At 46.5% G+C, this 23,184-nt stretch overlaps 1 protein-coding gene across 9 annotated transcripts in view; it reads left to right on the top strand.

The window, feature by feature from the left end:
* The first annotated feature begins 10,404 nt into the window (after positions 1–10,404).
* PHLDB3 (pleckstrin homology like domain family B member 3) overlaps positions 10,405–23,184 on the top strand; it is a 36,052-nt gene continuing 23,272 nt past the window's right edge. For 2 of the 9 annotated variants that reach the window (XM_088671227.1, XM_088671225.1), the window contains exons 1-2: positions 10,405–10,600; positions 22,127–22,404. In XM_088671227.1, coding sequence (XP_088527353.1) covers positions 22,150–22,404 — 255 coding nt within the window. In that variant the 5' untranslated portion in view covers positions 10,405–10,600; positions 22,127–22,149. Of the gene's footprint in view, positions 10,601–10,631; positions 11,024–22,126; positions 22,405–23,184 lie in introns of those variants that run through there. The other 7 variants (XM_088671224.1, XM_035119009.3, XM_088671223.1 and 4 more) reach the window with 7 other exon arrangements.

The following is a 23,184-nucleotide window of genomic DNA, read 5'->3' as shown; positions in this document are numbered from 1 at the left end:
GTTACAGTGAAGAATTAGGCATCTCACATGAAAATTCAAACCCTATTCCACGCCACTCACCCATACCCCAAACAAAGCTCCATTAAACAGTGTGAGACTTACATCTCAGCAAGGTTTTGCACTGTGCACCCTACGTTAATTGCTCCCTTTGAACAGCGCGGCATCCTTCAGGATACTTTTTCGGTTCTCTAACTTTATTTCCCTTTCCACTTTACCACTTTGGCTGTGGAGACTAATTTGTCTGCCAGCTTCTCACTCCATAATTCCAGTGGGAACACCCAATGTTGTCATCCATGGGGGAATTGGGGAGAGTTGTGCTTCTGCACACAGACAGGTGTCCCGATTGTATCTCACAAATGGATTGTTTTGAACATGCAGAGAAGTGTGTCCTGCCAGCACGGCTCCCATTCATTCCCAGAGATGGGACGGGCAGAGATGACCACCGACTCGGGTGGCTGTTAAAGGAGGTTTGGACAAATGCCCGGAAGATTACGTTTCATTTCACTTTTACCTTGTATACCGCCTTTCTATATAACTATATGCAAGGCGGTTTTGAAGTTGGAGAAACAACAAAATAGAATCATAGAGTTGGAAGAGACCACAAGGGCCATCCAGTCCAACCCCCTGCCAAGCAGGAAACACCATCAAAGCATTCCTGACAGATGGCTGTCAAGCCTCTGCTTAAAGACCTCCAAAGAAGGAGACTCCACCACACTCCTTGGCAGCAAGTTCCACTGTCAAACAGTTCTTTCTAATGTTTAGGTGGAATCTTCTTTCTTGTAGCTTGAATCCATTGCTCGTGTCCGCTTCTCTGGAGCAGCAGAAAACAACCTTTCACCCTCTTCTATGTGACATCCTTTTATATATTTGAACATGGCTATCATATCACCCCATAACCTTCTCTTCTCCAGGCTAAGCATACCCAGCTCCCTAAGCTGTTCCTCATAAGGCATTGTTTCCAGGCCTTTGACCATTTTGGTTGCCCTCCTCTGGACACGTTCCAGCTTGTCAGTATCCTTCTTGAACTGTGGTGCCCAGAACTGGACACAGTATTCCAGGTGAGGTCTGACCAGAGCAGAATACAGTAGTACTATTACTTCCCTTGATCTAGATGCTATACTCCTATTGATGCAGCCCAGAATTAACAAAGCAAGCAAAGACCACATCTGACCACATCTAATCACAATCTGATCCAGTACAAAAAAGTCATAATAAAAACATAACTTTGAAATAAACAACTTATATCAAAAAAGCAATATACAATAATCCATTAGAATGCAATAGTAAACAGTGGCTGTCTTGTCTATGGGAGGCAGCAATACTCCTAAAATACCAGTTAAAGGAGAGGGCTCTTGTGCCTGAATCCTGCTTGCGGGATTCCCACAGGCTGGCCACGGTGGAAATTTATGCCAGTTTAGGTGTGTCACTGGCCTCAACATCCAGCAGGCTTTTATGTTCTTATCCTCAAAACCCAGATTAAGTGCAGGGGGTAGTGATGAAGGAACTGAATCAACAAGGTTTGCATTTGTGATTGGTGGCAATTTGTTTGCCAGAATACTGAAAGGGAGTGGGCTGTTCTCCTTGCCTGGTTTTATATAAATATATATAAATTAGAAGCTGGTGGGAAGCTGTTTCTCTCCCTGCCTTCTTCCCCACCTGCACAACTTTCCCTAGACAGGCCCGAGTTTCCCAGCCATTTCCCAAGGGAAACCAAAAGGCAGCGAAACAAGAGCAAAACCAGGCAAGACCTGGCATGTTTCAATCTGCCATCAGCTCAGAGTAGCTGGCTTGAGAAGGACGCGAGTTTTCTGTTATGTTTTGGTTTTTTCCCACAGCCCAGGTGGTGAGATCCTGCAATGCCTTGCGAAATTGTTTCAGGGTCTCATTTCCCCAGGGGCTGGAACGAGAACCTGGGATGAAGGTTCCCACCTTTGATCTGCACCAGTTGGCCTGGGACAGGGATGAGGAACCTGTCCGTCCCCGTCCCCGTCCCCATCCCCCCCAGTTAATGTTGGACTACAACCCTCACCAACCCTGGGACTATGGGCCATTGCCATGTTGGCTGGGGCTGATGGGAGTTGGAGTCCAACGACATCCAGAGCGCCATAGGCTCTCCATCACTGGATTTGTTTGTTGCTGAAGCTAAAGCAATCTGAGTGATTTAAATGAGACGTTGCACTACCTTTGTAACCCAAGAAAATCCTTAATAAAAAATAATTACCAAAAAACACACATAAAAACACAGTTCATCTGTCTTCCCAGGGAATTCTGGGAATTGCTGCTGTGTGAGGAGAATAGGGGCCTCCTACCAACTCTCAGCATCCTTAACAAACTACATCCATACCCTCCAACAGTTCTCCAGTGAAAATAGGGACATCCTATTCAACAACAATTTTCTACCCCACCCCAGGTAGTCCCAGCCACTCTGGGTGGCTTCCAACACATATAAAAACAACATCATTAAACATTTTTTTAAAAACTTCCCTGCACAGGATAACTCCATACCCTACGACTTTTGTCCGATGAAAATAGAGACGTCCTAAGGAAAAGCAGGACATTCTTCTGGGATCAAATCAGAAAATGGAATGGCTTCTGTAAGTCCAGGACTGTCCCTTGAAAATAGAGTCACTTGGAGGGTCTTTGACTGGACTTAACCATTCAGGGGTCCTTTACATTTTTAATCTCACTTTGTTGTTGTTTTTTAGTCGTGTCCAACTCTTCGTGACCCCATGGACCAGAGCACGCCAGGCACTCCTGTCTTGCACTGCCTCCCGCAGTTTGGTCAAACTCATGTTGGTAGCTTTGAGAACACTGTCCAACCATCTTGTCCTCTGTCGTCCCCTTCTCCTAGTGCCCTCTTTCCCAACATCAGGGTCTTTTCCAGAGAGTCTTCTCACTACTCTTATGTAAATTTCTCTTTTTTGTCATTTGAACCCACTGGATGAAGACACCTGTGCCCCTCTGTGTGTTGTTGTTCTACAAGCCCCATCTTCCCTGACCATCAGTTATGCTGCCTGCAGGTGATGAAGTCCAACAATGTAAGAACATTAGATGGACTTGCTGGATGAGGCCAATGGCCCACCCGGTCCAGCATCCTGTTCTCACCTTGGCCAACCAGGTGCCTGTGGGAAGCCTGCAGGCTGGATGGTATGGAGAGGCATAATATTTCTGCACTGTGGAACATAATCATCACAGCTAGTTGATAGTCTGGAGCAGGGGTTCCCAACAAAATTTTCTCGAGGACCCCTCATCGAGCCGCTATTGTGACAAGGACCCCCATTAATTCCTAATCCTAAAATTAAAAAGTGAGAGCCAAATTAAGAGTCTTTTTATATTTTATATTTATACGTTTTTTACAGTTACAACAGAGTACTCCATCAGTATACAGTTAGTTTTAATTTTCAGTTCTTAATGAGATGAACCACTTTTTAACCAACGGTCCATTTTTAACTACACGAACTGTAGCTTCCGCGAAAAACAATGCTTTGTTTACAAATACTACTGTTTTGCAAAGAGGCAGCACGCGCCAGGGAGGAGGGAGGGGAATGGAGAAGACAGGGTACCTGCGCAGTAGCGCACAAATGAAGCCGATGTGCGCAAAGCATCTTGGGGCGGTGAGCGTTAGTAGTGTTTGTAAAGCGCCACCTAACGGCATACAGCAGAACTACTGCCTCTATCTAATTCTAGTTTTACGCTAGACTCTGCTCATGCAGGAAGCGGCCAAAACAAAAAATCTGTTATCATACGAAATATATTTAATATATTTTTTATTCTAATAGCATCTTGCGGACCCCTCTGGCATAGCTCGCGGACCCCTGGGGGTCCCCGGACCACCTATTGGGAACCACTGGTCTGGAGGTTAGACTATCAGGTTAGAGAAATTCAGCTCTTTCTCCCCCCCCCCCAGCAGTCATTTTACTGCAATGGCCAGGAATGAAGTTTCCATGTTCAGGGGTAGTATCCCACAGAGGACCAGACATTTTCCTGTTCCTCACGCATTGTGGAGAGAGACAGCAGGAGACAGATGTCACCTTCATGCCCTCGGTGAACTTTCTGGGGTGCGGTAAGCATTTGAAAGCATTGCTGGGTATCGTATTGGCAATCAGCTCACAAACATTCGGTCGAAGGGCGGCTCAGGGCTCCACAGACTGTGAGTCACATTGCCACTGGGATGGTTGAACGGGAGCAGTGGGGTCACGACCCTGATTGCTGTGTCGCCTCCAGGACTTCCATGAATTAGGAAAGGGCTGTCACTCAGCAGAAAGGGATCTGCTTTGCATGCAGGAGATTCCGGGTTCAATCCCCGATGGCATCTCGGAAGTAGGACTGGGAGAGAGTCCCAGCCTGGAACCCTGGAGAGTTGCTGCCAGTCAGTGTAGGCATCACTAGATGGACCCAACGGTCTGACTCAGAATAAGACATGCCATAACTGTGGCCAAGAGACTGGTATTGATGAATTGGAAGAATAAAGATTTGATCCCCATTAATCAATGGACTGATGACATGACAACACCTGCACCATGTGAAAGGATCGCTTGCAGACTTTTTTTTGAAAAATTATTTATTAGATTTTCCAAATTAAAATTTTTCAGAGGTATATCAAACATAAATCATAAAAAACAAGATTCCAAGGAATCTCCTGGACTTCCATCCTCCCCTATTATTAATCATTTCCTCCCGCATCTTTTATGATACTCCAAATCCTTTGCCTCTTCCATTATGCCCTGATTTCAACCTTAAACTACAAGTAATATTTCAATCCTACTAATGATTTTAGCTGTTTACAATGCTATTTAAGATAAGTAATAAATTTTCCCCATTCCTTATTAAAATTTTGGTCTTCATAATCATATATGTATTAGGACAGTAATACTATTCATCTACCTATATATACTGCATCATATTATATATTTCTTAATTTTTTACACTTTTCTTCTCCCTCTTTTTTCTTTTTTCCTTTCCCCTCTTTATTTTCTAAAACTGAAACTCCCTTAATAAAATATTGATATTATTAATAAATGCAGCTTCCAATGTTACATGAATCACAGAGTCACGGGCTTGGAGGAGATCTTGTAGACTCTCTGGTCCAATGTCCATGCTCGATGCAGGAAATCCTGAGCTAGGGGACCTGCAACGGACGGCTGCCCTCCCTGTTTCCAAAGGCTTCCAGCAAGGGAGAGCCCATCAGCCCTGTAGCTAATGAGTCCCATTGTCAAACTGCTCTCACCATCTTCAGATGGAATTATTACATCCTGGGACTTCTCGGGTAAGGAGGGACCACATGGTTGAGCCAAGGAAGAGTAATTTGAGAAACATGGACTGCAATGCTCCATGGCTGGGGACAGAGTTAGTTTAGAAGGTCAGGGAATGTCTGGGCTGATCTGCTGTTTCAGGGTCAGCGCCAGCAGGGGATTAAAATTCACACTTCCTGAAAAAATATTCCAAGGAGACAGGAAATGGTGGAGTTGAGATAACCCCCAGTGAGGCCTTTGGGTGGGATGGAGAGGGAAAGGGAAAGGTAGAAAGCCACCTCCTGCATGTACTTGTTGTCATTTTGAACACTTGTTTTCATGTCCTGGCTGGTCCTGTTCACCAGCAAGCTTACTGCAATGTGCTCTATGTGGGGCTACCTTTGAAGGTGACCCGGAAACTACAACTAATCCAGAATGTGGCAGCTAGACTGGTGACTAGGAGTGGCCGCTGAGACCATAAACACCGGTCCTGAAAGACCTACATTGTCTCCCAGTATGTTTCCAAGCACAAATCAAAGTGTTGGTGCTGATCTTTAAATCCTTAAATGGGTGGGTGCATGTCAATGCTTTTACAGAGAAGCTTGTTTGCCATGTCTCTCCAAGTGACTGAGGAATGCTCAGATAAAACTCTAAGGAGCCTCTCTAGGGTTCCCCACAGCACAGTTTGCAAGCGCCAACATGCGCCCCAAAACAACACAGGGACCTAGAGCTATTCATGGGTGCAGTGACGGTTCCGATTTCCCCGATTGTTGGGAGTGCCACCCAGCATTCCATCTCTGCCGGAAGGATTTCTCTGTCTGCAGAGACATCATGCTTCTCGAGCGATGCAATGCACTGTTGTGACAGAGGGGAGTGGCTGTTTTTGTTCAGGTATTATTTCTGGGTTGGAGGCAGACAGGGCAGAGTATGTGCTCTCCCTCTGTGTGTGTTTGTGTGCGTCCCACAGGGCGATCTATCTGTATCAACAGAATACCTGCTTTTATTGACATTTTCTCAGGTGGTGCCAAAATGGTGTGATGGCCTTTAGGCTCCAGATCCGTTTTTTCTGACCAGCCAGTGTTATGGTTTTAGCTGTGGACCATGCTGTGAGAACAAAGATAACTGAACATGAAAGGGCAACAAACAAGACTCTGATAGTATCCCAATGAGTCTGCAAAGAACACAGGAAGCACTAGGTCAGATAACTTGTTCATCTGGTCCAGGACTGCCTAATACACTGACAGGCAGTGACTCTTCAATAGAGGTCTTTATCATCACCTGCCTGTACCACACGGTTGGGGAACCTGTGACTCTGCAGGTGTCTCTGGATTCCCAATTCCCATCAGCCTCATCATGTACAATCAATAGTAAGGGATACAGTCCAACAAGATCCAACAGGTAAGAGCTGTTTGGCAGTGGAACGGTCTCCCTCAGGAGGTGGTGGACTCTCCTTCCTTGGAGGTTTTTAAGCAGAGGTTGGATGGCCATCTGTCATGGATGCTTTAGCTGAGATTCCTGCATTGCAGGGAGTTGGGCTAGAATCTAGATGACCCTCGGGGTCCCTTCCAACTCTACAATTCTGATTCTAAGATCTGGACAACTGCAGTGCCTCTGTTCCCTGTTTTTACTGAATCCATCTAACTGGAGATGCCAGGGATCGAACATGGGACCTTCTGTATACAAAAACATGCACTCTACCACTAAGCTATGCCCCCTGCAACCTGCATCACTGCCCACAGATTTGCTCTAAAGGTCCCAACTCCCCAGACAGAGCTACAGTTGGCAGATTTCCTGGAAAGAGGGATGCATTGTTAAAGCACTCTGGGAATTGTAGCTCTGCAAGGGGAATGGGAGACTCCGAAGAAGTCTCAGCACCCTTAACAAATGAGGGAAACCTGTGACTGTTTTAAGTGGAACATAGCGCTTTAAATGCAGGGTGCCAATAAACTCTGCTCTCTGCCCTCTCCCTGAGAATAGGGGTGGGGAACCTGTGACCCTGCAGCTTCTGCTGGACTCCAATTCCCATCAGCCCCCAGGCAGCATGGCCAATGGCCAGGGATGATGGGAGCTGTAGTCCAGCAAATGTATGGAGGCCTGCAGATTTCTCATCCCTGCATGTCAATCTTTCCAAGTGCCAAGCTTAAGAACAAATATTATTCCAGCTTATATAGCTTCTGGCAGAAGAGTTATATAATAAAAGAAATACAGCTTGAAAATGCACACGCACACAAAACCCACTTCAGGAAACTGACAGACATTTATGGCTCTGAGGTTAAACAGCTCGATTTCCCGCAGGCTGCAAGACTCGGCCAATAGGCTACCAGTTCTACCATCAACAGCATCAAGTGGTTCAGCACTTCCTGGACTGTGCAACTTTGGGGGGCGGGGTTTTTTTTTGCATATTTGAATGCTCCCACATTTTTAAAATAATTATTATTCTTTAAAAAAAACAAAAACAAAAAAAACCCGTCCATCCGGAAAACCAAAATGTCAAGGGAAAGCTTAACAGCATGCAAGTTTTTTATGTATGTTTTCTGCCCTCCACCCTGTGGATGAGCAATTCCAACATGCCACTTCCCCGCCATATGATCTAGTCAGAAGTGGTAGAGTCCAGGCAAGGTTTTCAAACAGTGGGAGGCTGTAATGCTTCTGAATACTAGTTGCCAGGAACCTCAGAGGGGAAAGAGTGCTCTTGTATTCAAGTCCTGCTTACAGGTTTCCCACAGGGAACTGGCTGAATCAGATGGGCCAATGGCCTCATACAGCAGGCTCTTCTTATCTCTTAATGAGTGGTTCTGCCATTTGCAAACAAACCAGCTGATTAAATAGACTCTTTGCAAAGAAATCAGGATGAATTTTTAATTGTCTTTTTATTAATTTGTTTATATGCCACCTTTCCTCCAAGGAGCTCAAGCTGGTGAACAAAGCTCTTTCTCCCCTCCTGCTATATCCTTGCAACAACCCAGTGAGGAAGGTTAGGCTGAGACATTGTGGCTGGCTCAAGGTCACACTCTAACCACTACATCACACTGCCTCTCCAAAATGTTTGCTTGCTTGTTTATTACATTTGCACCCCTACCTTTCCTCCACGGAGCTCAAGATGGCAGACTTGGTTCAGGTGCTGTCTTTCTAGAAAAAGGGATGCCAGAACTCACCCCGTGAACACTTTCTTTGTTCTCCTAGAATAGCAATAACACCTACCTGAGGGGTGCCGGAACCGAGTTCCGGCGAGTTCTAGCTGAAAAAAAGCCCTGCTTTTATCCTCACAACAACCCTGTGAAGTAGGTTAAGCTGAGAGACAAAAGTGCCTGGGCTATGGCCACCCATTGAGTTTCATGTCTGAGCTGGAATTTGAACCCTCGTCTTCCAGGTCCTAGTTCAACACTCAATCTGCTACACTACGCTGGTTATGAGTTGCTGTGTATTTTAAGGACTGTGCTGGCATCACACCAAAGCAGGCTTTCATGGGTGTAAATGATCAGTAAGACATACCTAATGACTGAAAACATGTCTCTGAGCACAGACAGAGTGCCTTTCCCCCGAGCATCACTGTGCAAAACTGCCAGCAGCAATCTGAAGAGGAGGGACAGGTGACTAAATGAGAGGGTGTTGCTTTCAAACCACCTTCTGCCCCAGCATAATTGGCACCCGTCTCATTAGGAAATTAACCACTGTGGAGCGACAAGACTGAGAGGTACTCCAAAGGTTTTGAACTTATGACGCTGCCATAGTGTCAGGCAGACCATTGGTCTCTGCCTCTAGCAGACAGCTGCGAATTCTCCCGGCAGGGATAGCCAACCCAGTGCCCTCCAGACTTTTGTTGGACTACAACTCCCATTACTCCTGATCATTGACCATCCTGGCTGGGGCTGATGGGAGTTTGAGTCCATCAACGTCCAGAGTGCATTACATAATCTATCCCTGCAATCTAACCCTCAACTCTCTTTAAATTATGATCTTTAAACTGGAAATGCCAGGGATTGAATTTGGGAGACTTGGGCATACGAAAGACTCACACTGCCATTGAACCACAATCTCTTCCTGCAAAAACAAAACAAACCAGCTTAACCTGTTGAACGTCTGCCTGCCAAGTAATTTATTAACGGACAGCTGCTGCTAAATCTTTGAGCTGGAGATGCCTGGAGATAAACTTGCACTACAAGAGAAGCTTCACCTGCTGAACGTCTGCCTGCCAAGCAAGTTATAGAATCATAGAATGGTAGACATTATGAAAGGCCCTGTGTGAGAGGCAGGGTAGAGAGGATCTTGTAGGGTGGGAGTCTGGGGGAAGAGGGGGGAAGTGCCCGGATGTGAGCTGGGATGGCTTGCCTCCCTTTGTGTGGATGAAGAGTAAAGACACAATCTTCATAGAAGGTTTTATATTTTAGTTTTCTTGTTTCTTCCTCTTCTTCTTTTTCATTTTCTTTCCTTTTCTGTGCTCTTTCTTACTCTCTGTTTTGCTTTTATTGTATTCTGAAACTTAATTAAAAACTGATCACATATAAAAAAGAAAACAACCAAGAAATAAAAGGGTTTCGGCACAGCTGGGGAGGAACAAAAGAATGGTAGATTTTATTAAAGTCCCACTGCTGTTAATAATAATAATAATAATAATAATAATAATAATAATAATAGTCAGGGGTTGTTGTTGTTTTTAGCAGGAACTCAGGGGAACTGAGTTCCTTTACCTTTTAAAATTTAAATAATAATTATCTTTTGTCTGCTGGGGCTGGAACCCAATGCCTGAACCAACAATCCACCTATATCTGTAATCAATAAAGTTGCGGCCATTTCTGATCCAGATCATTGTCTGCCTGAGTTTATTAATCACATTTTACACTTAGCCACTGCGGTGTGTGTGTGTGTGGGGGGCTAACTAACTAACTAACTAACTAACTAACTAACTAACTAACTAACTAACTAACTAACTAACTTCTGGTGAGTTCCCCCACCATTTCTCCCAGAAAAAAAATCCCATTGACATTAGTAATAATAAAAGGGGCAGCTGCCCTCAGCTGGAAGCTTCAAACTTCTGCACTCGTGGGATTTTCCTGGTTTCACTATCTCAAAGCTGGTTCCCTGCAGGCCGGGCGCCCCCTCCCCCGTCCCGCTTCTTTCGGCCTCTGATGTCACAGTTTTTGTTTTTCCAAAGCAAAAGCCAAAGCCAGCGAGCAGGGTTGTAAAACTTGTTTGAACACCAGGAAGGCAGGAGGCGAACCGCTTGCAGGCTCGACCTTGCGAGCGGAAAATCAGCAGAAGAAGCCGTTCCGGCAGCTCAGCGCACGAGGGGGCTGCGCGCCTCGGAGCCGGAGGGGGTCCTCTGTCCTATAGCCCGAGAGCATCGGGGAAAAGCCGCCCCGTCAATCCAGGTGAGTGACAGGCAGCTAGCTGTCTGTCCCCGAGACTTAGCAAGGAGGCAGCGTGGTGCAGAGAGGAAGCCAGGAGCTGGGTGACATAGGCAAGGGAACGATCCAGGATGGGGGCGGAGCAAGGGAGGGACACTCAGGGAACCAGGAAGGACATTAGGACAACCTGGGAGAGACACCCATCACCCTGTTTGTCTCCATCATTTTTCCCTATCTGGGATCACAAGGGACAGCATCTGCTTGGACTGGGGGCGCCCTCAAACTTGGGAGCTTGTTTTTCACTTATCTGTGATCTCCTCTCCTGGAATTGACTGAAGACCCAGGCGGGGAGGGTTCACCCTGCCCTCCACCCCAAGAAACTGGAGGTTTTGCTTTGGGACAGATTCCCCCTCCCTACACCCTCGGATTGTCAAGGCCCAGAGGAAAGTGAGTATCAAGAAGTGTTGACCTTGGATTAGTGGGGAAGGTTGTGTGGCTTTTTTTTCCCCTGGGGAGGAAGAGGGAGCAATGTGCTTATTATTGTCGTTTTTCTGGGTTTGTTTTCCCCTGCAGTCCAGTTTAAATTTGGGGAGAGGGGCAGGAAAGGGCAAGCAATAGAGGGCTAGTCCCACCCCCCAATTTCTGGAATCTTATCAAATGAAGGCTAAAATGACTTTCAGGACAGACTGAAAGAATCTGAAATGGTGGGAAGCTGATGGAAGTCAACTTTTTTCTTTCTTTTTGAACTGAGACAAAACTTTCCATCGGTGCACGGAATTAAGTGCCTTGTTTGTGGGATTTGCAGTCTGCAAACATGGGGGGGGGGATTCCATATAGGAATTTTTGTGTGTGTGTGTGTGCGCGCGCAGAGGTTAAGAGTGTCAGTTCTATGGTACGCAAGGAGGGTCTCAAAATATGGGTTGTGGAAAGGGATTGTTTTTTAGAAGCAAGTGGCAGTGCTTTTCCTGGAAATGTTATGACCTGGTGTGTGTTTGTATCACTTGGGTGGTGCGGAAAGGGGTTAATTTTGGAGGGGTTGAAGATCAAGAACGTGCCAGGTACAGGGAAAAGGTCACTGGTGTTGCGCCATAAGGAAGTGGGGCTGGACGTGAACCAGAATAGTATCTTTCCTGCTTGTCTGGTGCAGTGACTATACCATGGGTAGGCAAACTAAGGGCCGGGGACCAGATCTGGCCCAATCACCTTCTAAATCTGGCCCACAGTCAGTCCAGGAATCAGTGTGTTTTTACATGAGTAGAATGTGCCCTTTTATTTTAAATGCATCTCTGGGTTATTTGTGGGGCATAGGAATTCGTTCACCCCCAAAAAAGTATAGTCCGGCCCCCACAAGGTCTGAGGGACCCCTGCTGAAAATTTTTGCTGACCCCTGCACTATACACTTGCAACACTTCCTGCTCTTGGGAGAGAGTCCTGGGAGCTGTAGTGTACTTTCTGCAGTGCTATAATTCCCAGCACCCACAACAAACTACAGTTTCCAGGATTCTTCAATGTCGGGGAGATGCACAGCAAAAACCAGCACACTGCAACCAAACCCTTATGTTGTACTCCACTGTTAGTTTACAGCAGGTGTGGGCAGCTCGTGTCCAAATGTTATATGGCCCTCGGTCTGATTTTGGAAGCTCCTTTGCAAGTGGTCAGCTCAGACCTCTGACAAGTGCAACTTGTCCTTCCCCTGGACATTCAATGGATGGGGAGGGGTGAGAGAGAAGGGGTGGCAAAAGGGGTACCCCTGCCCACCACTGGCTTTAGCCGTGTCCACAGTTGACATGCAGCCCCCTACAAGGGGAATGCATAGCCTCCAACATTTCCCCTATGAAAATAGGAACGTCCTATTCAACAACAACAACAACAACAATTTTATTATTTTATACCTTGCTCATCTGACTGGGTTGCCCCAGCCACTCTGGGCAGCTTCCAACACATATAAAAACATAATAAAACACTGAACATTGGAAAACCTCCCTATAACAGGGCTGCCTTCAGATGTCTTCTAAAGGTTGTATAGTTACTTATCTCCTTGACTTTGGGGGGTGGGGTTTGCATAACTCCCTAACTTCCAGCAGTTCTCTGATGAGAACAGGGATTATTCTAAGGAAAAACAGGACATTCCAGAATCAAATTAGAAACCGGGACAGCTTCTGTAAATCCGGGACTGTCCCTGGAAAATAGGGACACTTGGAGGGTCTGGGAATGCGGCCATAAGCTCTGATCCACCTCTGCTGTCAAAGGCGACTGAATGCCAGTTGCTGGAAATGGCAAGCGGGAGAAAGCGACGTCCCATTTTCCCCAAGAGTGGGGGGCCTTGCAATGACGAAAGCACACGGCGCACAGTTAAACATGGAAATCGCTCCGATGGCTTTGAAAGAATTGTAGATGGATTCATGGAGGAGAAGGCTTATCAGTGGCTACTAGCCACGATGACGGTGCAATGCCTCCACGACCAAAGGCAGCCGTGCTTCTGAATGTTAGCTGCTGGAAACCGCAAGAGGGGAGAGATGCTGTTGTGCTCAGGTCCTGCTTGAGGGTTTGCTACAGGCATCTGGGTCACTGGCCACTGTGAGAACAGGAAGCTAGATAGAGCATAGCTGCCAAGTTATCCCTTTTTTACAGGGATTTTCCCTTATGCTGAATAGGCTTCCTCGCGAGAAAAGCGAAAACTTGGCAGCTATGAGATAGAGGGGCTATTGGCCACCCAAGCCAGGGCTATTCTTATGTTCTTAATCAGCTAGGATCTCCCTAGTAGTGGGACCTACAAAAGAACATAAGAGTTTGCTGGATCAGGTCAATGGCCCATTTAGTCCAGCAATCTATTCTTACAGTGACCAGCCAGGTGCCAATGGGAAGACCACAGACAGGTCCCTTTTAGTTCCACAGTTCCATGCGTTGCAGGCAAGTTTCTCTCTTACACAGAAGGAAATCCTTTCTGACGCTTGATGTGCCGTGACACACAGATAGAGGGATGCACCGCTGGTAAACTGGGAAGTGTTTAAAAATTGAAAACCCGGACGGCTGTGTTAGTTGATATGCAAATGCATGCAGATTTAATGAGTGAGGACCCCATTCAACAAGAGGCATGCTTAATTGACCAAGCTGTCTTCCGTCAAGCAACAGCCAAAGCAAAAGCAAGCACACGTAACACTCGTTCTCTGCGGGTTTGGCAGAATAAACTGGGAGGTTGGGTGGTGGGTTTTCCTTCTTCCAAGGGCTAAGGGAGTCCAAGGGGTGCCGTTTAAGACTCCAGGAGAAGGCAATGAGCCAAATTTCCAGCAAGATTGAAAGGCCCCTTTTGGGTTATGTTTATTTATTTAGAGCATTATTATTATTACTATTATTATTAACCTGCTCTTCATTTTTAAAAGCCTTCCAGAATGGGTTGCATGTGACTGCTTAAAATACCATGGTCCCTGCTCACAGGCTTGCCATCTGAAAGATAAGAGACGAAAGGAAAATGAGTTGGAGAGGGAAGGAGGCGAAGCAGTTTTTATTGCAGTTATGACAAAGAGTGTGTGTTTGTGTGTGTGTTTTAAGAGTATTTGTTAGGATATCTTTTATTATTATTATTTGAACCCTTCTCGATTTTAAGATACTCACCTACAGCAGTGTTTCCCAAACTCGGGTCTCCAGCTGTTTTTGGTCTATAACTCCCACCATCCCTAGTTAGCAAGACCAGTGGTCAGGGATGATGGGAATTGTAGTCCAAAAACAGCTGGAGACCCAAGTTTGGGAAACGCTGACCTAGAGGGTCTGGCTCTAGGCTTCTTCTTTGTCAGATAGGAGGCAGAAACCTAGCAGGATAAGGGCCTTGTTTGCTATGGACCCCTTTTCTCTCCTTAAAGAGCTTGCAAGGCAATTTCCTTGTGGACTATGAGCAAAGAAATATTTAAAAATTATTATTACGTCTCCAGGTTTGGAGAGCTTATCACGCGCTCTTTTGCACCAAAACAACATGGCTACTTACCTGTAATCTTCATCCTGTGAAAGCCTTGCCTTCTTTCTGCAATTCAACCTGCCACAAAAGGCTCAGGAGCAAGATAATCTAGTTTTCCCCCTCCTGTTTAGTTGTCCACCCACCTTATCCGAGGCTGTGCACAACTCTGCACATTTAAAGCACATTCCCCTGTCCGCCAAAAAGCCTGGGAACTGTAGCTCCACATCACAGAACTATAATTCCCAGCACCCTGGACAAACTTCATTTCCCAGGATACTTTGATGGAAAAATGTGCCTTAAAGGCAATTTGAACATATGGTGTGCACATAGCTTGCATTGCCAACCGTTCTTTGTTTTCATTTTGTAAATGTGCTTTTGTAAATGGGTTTACAGTATGTGTGATGCTGCTACCTTTCTAAGCTGCCTTGAGGGCCCTTTGTTCAGAAAAGCAAGGTGGTGAAAAGGATAAATAAATACCCCATAAGAATAATTATACTCAAGCCATCGGTACAGATTAAACAGTCACCTACGACACCCTTGTTTCTTAAGCAGAGGGATTTATGCCTTTGCCACGCATGCAAATGACATGGGGCCAGTTTTAATCCTTCATAACAAAATGCTTCGTCAGCATGTAGATCGAATCAGAGTGGGCCAAAGATGCTTCTGAGCCATGTTGTTGTTGTTGTTGTTGTTTAGTCGTGTCCAACTCTTCATGACCCCATGGACCATAGCACTCCAGGCACTCCTGTCTTCCACTGCCTCCCATACCTTGGTCAAACTCATGTTCGTAGCTTCGAGAACACCGTCCAACCATCTCATCCTCTGTCATCCCCTTCTCCTTGTGCCCTCCATCTTTCCCAGCATCAGGGTCTTTTCCAGGGAGTCTTCTCTTCTCATGAGGTGGCCAAAGTATTGGAGCCTCAGCTTCAGGATCTGTCCTTCCGGTGAGCACTCAGGGCTCATCTCCTTCAGAATGGAGAGGTTTGATCTTCTTGCAGTCCATGGGACTCTCAAGAGTCTCCTCCAGCACCATAATTCAAAAGCATCACTTCTTTGGCAATCAACCTTCTTTATAGCCATAGTCACATGCAAAAGGATGCTGTTGCAGCCTTAGAGTTGCGCTATCTTGCCACTGAGGAAAGAGAGGGAGGAGAAAGATGAGCTAAGAGGGAGCATGTGGAGGAATACATGTGAAAAACTGTACAAGTGTGTCTAGTTCAGCTGACATACAAGTTCCTATTCAGCTCGGGACCAGGTTGCTTGAAAGACTGCCTTACACACCCTGCAAATTGAAATTGCAAGCCCGCTGCACAGTGACTCAGAGCAGGGCTTTTACTGTGGCTGCCCCTGTTCTGTGGTACAGTGGAACCTCGGTTTTCAAACGTCTCGGCTGTCGAATGTTTTGGAAGCCGAATGTCAAAACCTTGGAAATGAATGCTTCCGTTTTCGGAAGTTGAATGGCTTCCGAGGCACGTTTCTCAATTTTTTCAATTGAATTTGCCAACAACCCTTTGATCCTCGGTTTTTGAACATTTTGGAAGTCAAAAGGTCTTCTGGAACAGATTATGTTCAAAAAGCAATGTTCCACTGTACAGCATTCCTGCTGACATACAGCAGGTGGCTGCTATCTGCACTTTCCAGAAACTTTTAAAAACATTTGCTAAGACAGGCTTTCTCAGCTGGATAAATGGGTCTTCACCATGCTTGCATGCTTGTTAGGCTGTAGTCTTGTTTTAAATGTATTTAATAGGATCGTAGAATTGGAAGGGATCCCGGAGGTCATCCAGCCCAACCCTCTACAACGCATGAATCTCAACTAAACCAGTGTTTCTAACTGCTTTTAATTGTCTCGTATGTAAATCATATTGAGATGGTGGTTTAGAAGACTATAAATAATAATAATAATAATAATAATAATAATAATAATAATAATAATAGCAATAACTATATGTATCCAGGTGCACAGATTGTACACTCATAGAAGCGAGGGCTTCTGGGACCCAGGGATTGTATCCAATTAAGGAGAGCTGCTAAAAAATTACTGGAGCTAAATTGACCATGCCCATTGATTCCAATGGGTCTTCTCTGAGCATGACTAATGTTGGACGCAACTCCAGGCTTCTGCCCCATTTTAATGTAGTTTCTGCCGAGTCCAATCTGCTTCCTCTCTGTTTGAATCCACTTCTTCCTTCTGGAAAAACAGGACTTAATAAGGCGTGCCCCACCTAATTGTGGGTGAGGCACTGAGCGAGATTGCTGACAGAAGAACTTACATAAAACAATTTACGTTTCTTACCATATAAAAGAAGCCGGGGAGGAGGCATGTGTGGGAAGGGTTCGCAACTTGCTACATATGTACGGACTCGCACACACAGACTAGTCTGCTAGGACTGTGCCCTACCGCCAGCCCTCACCCACCTGGCTGTGTCTCCCTCCTCCACCTTAATCTCAGAGTTGCCCAGCTAAAATCCCCGTGCTATTTTTCTAGAAAAAGGGGTTCCAGAGCTCACCATGAACTTTCCCCTTGTTCTCCTAGAACGACAGTACAGTGGTACCTCTGGTTGTGGATGGGATCCGTTCTGGAGCTCCGTTCGGATTCCGAGGTTTCCACAACCGGAGGGATCACTTCTGTGCATGCGCACCGCGAAACCTGGAAAAATACTTCCGGGTTTGCTGCGTACGTATCCCGAAGGATATGTAACCGGAGGTGACTGTAAGTAGAGGTACAACTGTAGTGCCCACCCGAGAGGTGCCAGAGCTGAGGTCTAGTGAGCGCCATATGAAATCCCGTTTTCAGAATATAATATTAAAATCCACATCACACACTTTAAAATGCCTGAGCAAAGCTGTTGGTGCCCTTTTAATATCAAACCAGGCAGAGTATATTGGAAACAGGCAGCAGGCTCCTTCGTTGCATATCTTTAGGCACTGGGCTAAAACATTTCTCTTCAACCAGGCATTCTTTTTAATGAGTTTGTGAGAGGAGGGGATTATTGGCTTTTTGTTTTATCATGTACAGTATTATGTATGTTGTGTTCTCGTGTTGTATTTTCATGGTGTGAACCACCCTGTAATAATACAGACAGACAGACAGACAGACAGACAGACAGACAGACAGACAGACAGACAGACATCACAATCCTTAACCCTGCAGCAGATTTTCGGGGGGGGGGGGCTAGGGGGACGGACGACAGGACAACTGCAGGCCTGGCCCAAGATTATTACCATTTTCCCAAACTCCAGCTCAAATTCCACTTCCAGGCGCTCTCTGACCAAATGCAAGCAGAAAGACGTGTCATTCCAAAGGCTGGGAAGAGACCTGTAGCTGTTAAGGACCATGGAACTCGTTTGCTGTGTGATCACAGGATATGCAGCCAGCCTTGCAACAAACTTCCTGAAAAATAGGAGAAGTTCCCCTCAGGTAGCGTTGCAAGGGAGCCTTGTCCATTAGGACAAATGGAGCTCTTCGTCACCAGTCTCATTCTGCCTCGTCCACCTGCCTTCTTATTTACAACCAGTCCAAGGGGTAGCTCTGGCTGTCAGCTTCTTCCTACATAACTTCAGTGTTGCTTTTGCAGAACTCAGCAGGCAGGAGAGTTGGGCTCAATCTACAATTAGTTGGCTCTGCTTATTACTGGCCCTGTCTCCATCTGCTGTTGACCTCCCTGTCTTCCCCACTGCTGATTTCCAGGGGGACTGAACACAGGATTTTCTGCATGCAAAGGAAATGTTCTTCCACTGTGCCCTTCTTCATTTGTGAGCTGGAGCGATGAGAAACAAAGTAGCTCTGCAGGCACACTCTGGCTGTCGGCAAGCCCATGCGCTGCCTCAGCAGACCTCCTGGCTGTGTTCAGTTCCTTTTTCAATGGCATCCTACCCGCTTCTGTGGAAAAACCTGACCTTGATGTTATTTTGGTCCAAAGTGAAAGTGTCTCATAGCGAAGAGGGAAACAAGCTGGGAGAGACAACTAGGAGAGATAAGTGGGCTGCTGAAGTGGTGGGTCTCTGCCTCCGCATTCCCACTTGAGGTAGCGACAGCCCCCAGCTTGGAAGGCTTTTCAAAGGGGACCGGACAAATTCGTGGAGGAGAAAGCTATTGAAGACTGCCAGCCGCAATGAAAATGCTCTCCACCTCCTCTGAATGTGGCACTGGGCATTTGAATGTCAATTGCTGGGCATCACAAGTGAGGAGGATGCAGCTGTGTTGGGGGGCGTCTTGTGGGCATCTGGTTGGCTGTTGTAAGAACAGGATGGGCCTGCAGCCTGATCCAGCAGCCAGACTCTTCTTAAATCAGGCATCCCCAAAACTCGGCCCTCCAGATGTTTTGGGACTACAACTCCCATCATCCCTAGATAACAGGACCAGTGGTCAGGGATGATGGGAATTGTAGTCCCAAAACATCTGGAGGGCCGAGTTTGGGGATGCCTGTCTTAAATTCTCTCACAAGACATTTAAAGCAAACTTGATGTTGTTATTAGGTCATCAGTTGCGTACCCACCACCATTTCTCCGATGAAAATATGGACGTCCTATTCAATCATCATCATCATCAGTGCTTTTTTTCTGGGGGGACGCAGGGGTATGCATACTCCTAAACATTTTGTAAATCTGAGTTTGGCCTCATTGAGGGACAGTATTTCAATATGAGTAGGAAAATGATAGTACCCCTAAAGACTTTTTTTAAAGAAAAAAGCACTAATAATAATAATAATAGTAGTAGTAGTAGTAATAATACCCCACCCATCTGACTGGGTTGCGCCAGCCACTTTGGGTGGCTTCCAACATATATAAAACCATATTAAAACATTTAAGATTAAAAAAACAAAACACTTCCCTATATAGGGCTGCCTTCAGGTGTCTTCTAAAGGTTGTATAGTTACTTATCTCATTTTGGGGGTCTCATAACTCCATACCCTCTGATGAAAATAGGGACATTCTAAGGAAAAGCGGAACATTCCGGGATCAAATCAGAGACCAGGATGGCTTTTGTAAATCCAGGACTGTCCCTGGAAAATAGGGACACTTGGAGGGTCTACAGTTATTTAAGAGGTTCATAGCTCCCCCCCCCGACCCCGCACATCTTGCGTAGGAAATATCTTTATTATTCTCACACCAATGAAGACTTGGGCAACCAGAGTTCCTCTGCTATTACACAGGAAGCTACTTCAGACTAGGCAAGACTGTCTGGCCAGTGCTGACTACTCTGACTGGCAGCAGCAGCTCCCAAAAGGTCTGAGGCCATGACACTTTCCCAGCCACCCTTTTCAATGAAGGCGGCTGCTCATGTGTCACCCAAAAATCGGAAAGGCGTCACCAAAGAAGACGCCGAAAAAGGATGCAGATTTGCATGGAATGTGTGTGTGCTGATGTTTATGTATGGATGCAAACCTAGAAATATTTAATAGACTCTAATGAACAGAAATAATTGCATTTTCTGCCTCAGGCAATGAAATGTCTTAAGCCAGTCCTGTTGCCGATGTGGGGTGTAATGTGCTGCCCTGCGTACCAGGGATAGGGCGTCCCATGTCTGGGGTGCAAATGTGGCCCTGGCCTACAAGACTCTCTCTATGGCTCCCGCAGCTCAATCTAGGCCACACCTCCTTTCCTCAAACCACGTCCCTCAGTGACCCTGCTTCCCACCTCCCCACACCTTGAAAGCTATTGCGTGGCTAGGATACGTCCTTGCTCTCTAATAATGAAAATTCATATTTGTCGCTCTGCCCGATTTAAGCTCTGGCCCCGTCCACTTCTGCCGTGTGGCCCCCCGGGCTCAGAAAGCGTCCTCATCCCTATGTACATCTGACTTGAAACAGTGTGGGAGCAGCTATGGAGTTGGTAGCAACCACAGTGTTTGAGGTAACCTGAATGATACCTGAAGGAGTGTCTCCACCCCCATCGTTCAGCCCGGACACTGAGGTCCAGCTCTGAGGGCCTTCTGGCGGTTCCCTCCCTGCGAGAAGTGAGGTTACAGGGAACCAGGCAGAAGGCCTTCTTGGTAGTGGCAGCCGCCCTGTGGAACGCCCTCCCATCAGATGTCAAGGAAATAAACATCTACCTGACTTTTAGAAGACATCTGAAGGAAGCCCTGTTTAGGGAAGTTTTTAATGTTTGATGTTTTATTGTGTTTTTAGTATTCTGTTGGGAACCGTCCAGAGTGCCTGGGGGTATAATTAACAAACAAACAAACAAACAAACAACAACAACATGTCTGTTCCTTTGCCCTTTAACCTCAGGTGGCAAAGATGGCCAGGAACCACCAACTCCAGTTGTTGCCCCCGTGCAGGGGCACCATCTGGAGGGGGGCAAGATTTAAGGAGGAGGTCAGGGCCCCTCAATATTCCACAGCCTGCCAGGCCCCACTCGGCTTTCCCGCAGCCAGCAGAAGGCTGCATCGGCCTGCACTGTGTCTCGAGACGCCATGGGGACCAGCAGTCATGGTGCGAGGTCACACCGACTTGCACAGCATTTCCTGACACTGTGGGGACTGGCACAGTTTAGTGGAAGGTGGCACCGGTCTACCCAGCATTTGGAGATGCATGGGACATCACAGGTGACATGTGGCATCACATGTGTATGCTGGGCCCCTTAGGGGCAATTTGGCATCGGTGCATTCAAGGTAACATGATGCCCAGGCCTGCCACTGGATTATTTCGGGAAAAAGGAAAGGCGACAGCTGGCTGAGAAGCAGTTTGGATTCCTTTGGCCTTTGGTGCAATGGGAATTTCCTTTCCTTTCCACTTCCAGGCTCCTGGTAAGCTTTTCTTCTTTCCCCCCCTGAAAAGAATAAATGTCAGGGAGTCCATTATGGGATGCTGACTTTGACATATAAAGTCCCTGAGGGCTTTGCCCCAACCTATGGTAATGAGTTGCAATAAACAGGGCTGGCCTTCTACCTTTGCGTAAGACAGGGAGGGGGAAAATACTTAGCATTCATGGGGTGTGTTTCAGATGTTCAGGGCATTACACCTGCGTTTATCTATTCATGCCTTAAAATATTTGTACCACACCTTTGGGGTCCAGAATGAACTAAATGACAGATAATGCTTTTAAAAAATACAAAAGAATGAACAACAGCAAGCTAAAACCACACTGCAACAAAAGGCACCCCTCACTGCCCCCCAATCTGCTTTGGGCTTGGGGGGGGAAACTCAGGACAGATTTACGGCGTGCATGGAGGGGAACACTGCCCCCACCATGCAGTAGAAATCGTTCTGCTCATGCAAAGCACTTCTTAGCTCTACATTAAATGCAACCCTTAGTGACACCAACCCTTTGGCAGTTATATATCAGGCAAAAAACACCTCTGTGGTCTTTCTGGCACCTATTGAAGATCATTTCAAGTGGAGATCTTTATCCCTGTCTGTACCTGTGTTGGATTTGAAATTGTTTTCATTCATGAAAGCATTTCGAGTTGTTGTTTCTATATACAGGGAACTGTTTCTCTGTTGCTTTTCGCATAGGGGTTTGTTTTCAGCATGTATCTTTCCTGCTATGAAACCATGGGAAACAACTCCCAAACAGAGTCACAAGTCAGTAAAGAAATAGATGGTGCTGGTGACTAAATAACACAGGGTCTTTGTTGTTATCGTTTATCCTCGCAGCGGTTATCATGCCTTGTTGAGCGATGGTGCTCCAGAACTCAGATGCCATGGGGGTGCTGAGCCAAGCAGAGCTTTGCCCCTATTCAACCAAATCAGAGAAGGATCGCCTGGAGGATATGCCCAAGTGCCACCAATCACCAGACAAGGAGGGGTCCCCAGCCCAGTGCAGCATCGAAGGAGATGCCCTTTCTTTGGAAGGCGGCTCCAGTCCAGGTGGAAACTCTAGTGATGGTATGGAGGAGGATGAAGCAAGCAGCACAGAGAGTGCCCAGAACGGGGTGAGTGGCAGCAAACATCTAGGGGCTCATTTCTTATTTGAGGCTTAATTGGCTTTTGAGCCTTTTCCTTCGTCAAGCGGGAGAGGGGTGTTTTTAACAGAAATGACGGGGAAATATGCATATGTATTTGCTAGGGTCTGCCTCCTCTGCTTTCTCTGCTCGCCAGCCCCATATGTTTTGCAAGCAGAAGGTCACAGGTTCAATCCCTGATATCCCCAGGCAGGGCTGGGAATGTGCCCTGTCTGAAACCCTGGAGAGCTGCTGCCAGTCAGTGTTGACAATACTGAGCTACAGATGGACCAGTGGTCCTCCTTGGGACAAGGCAGCTCCCAATGTTTTTATTTTAATCAAACAATGGATAGAGAAGTGCAGTCATCTCTAAGCGGTGCACATGAAATGCAATACAGAAAAGGTAGTTAAAACCACACAATCAGATACTCTGGTTTCTCTTCAGATCGTACAAATCTTTCGCCTTTTACTAAAACGTCACAATCAGACTTCAGCTAATGGGGGGAGTCTTCAGTAGACGCTGGAAGATCAACAGGGATGAGCCTGCTAACCCCAACCAGAAGAGAGTTGGGCCCACAATTTTAACTGCATGGCTCCCAATGAATACAAACCACGCATCCAAGCCATAGGTGCCACAAACAGTGACCCAGAGGACTCAGTGTCTGGGCAGAGATTGGGGCGGCCAATGATTTTTGAGCATTAGGGTTATGTAGTTTGGGAGGAGCCACAGCTCCTTGGTAGTTTGAGGAGCCACAGCTCATTGGTAGAGCA

This window comes from Zootoca vivipara, chromosome 6 (assembly GCF_965207765.1).
Source record: "Zootoca vivipara chromosome 6, rZooViv2.hap1.1, whole genome shotgun sequence".
Lineage (NCBI taxonomy): Eukaryota > Metazoa > Chordata > Lepidosauria > Squamata > Lacertidae > Zootoca > Zootoca vivipara.
The sequence above is the reverse complement of the archived record's forward strand: the minus strand, read 5'-3'. Positions and strand labels throughout refer to the sequence as shown.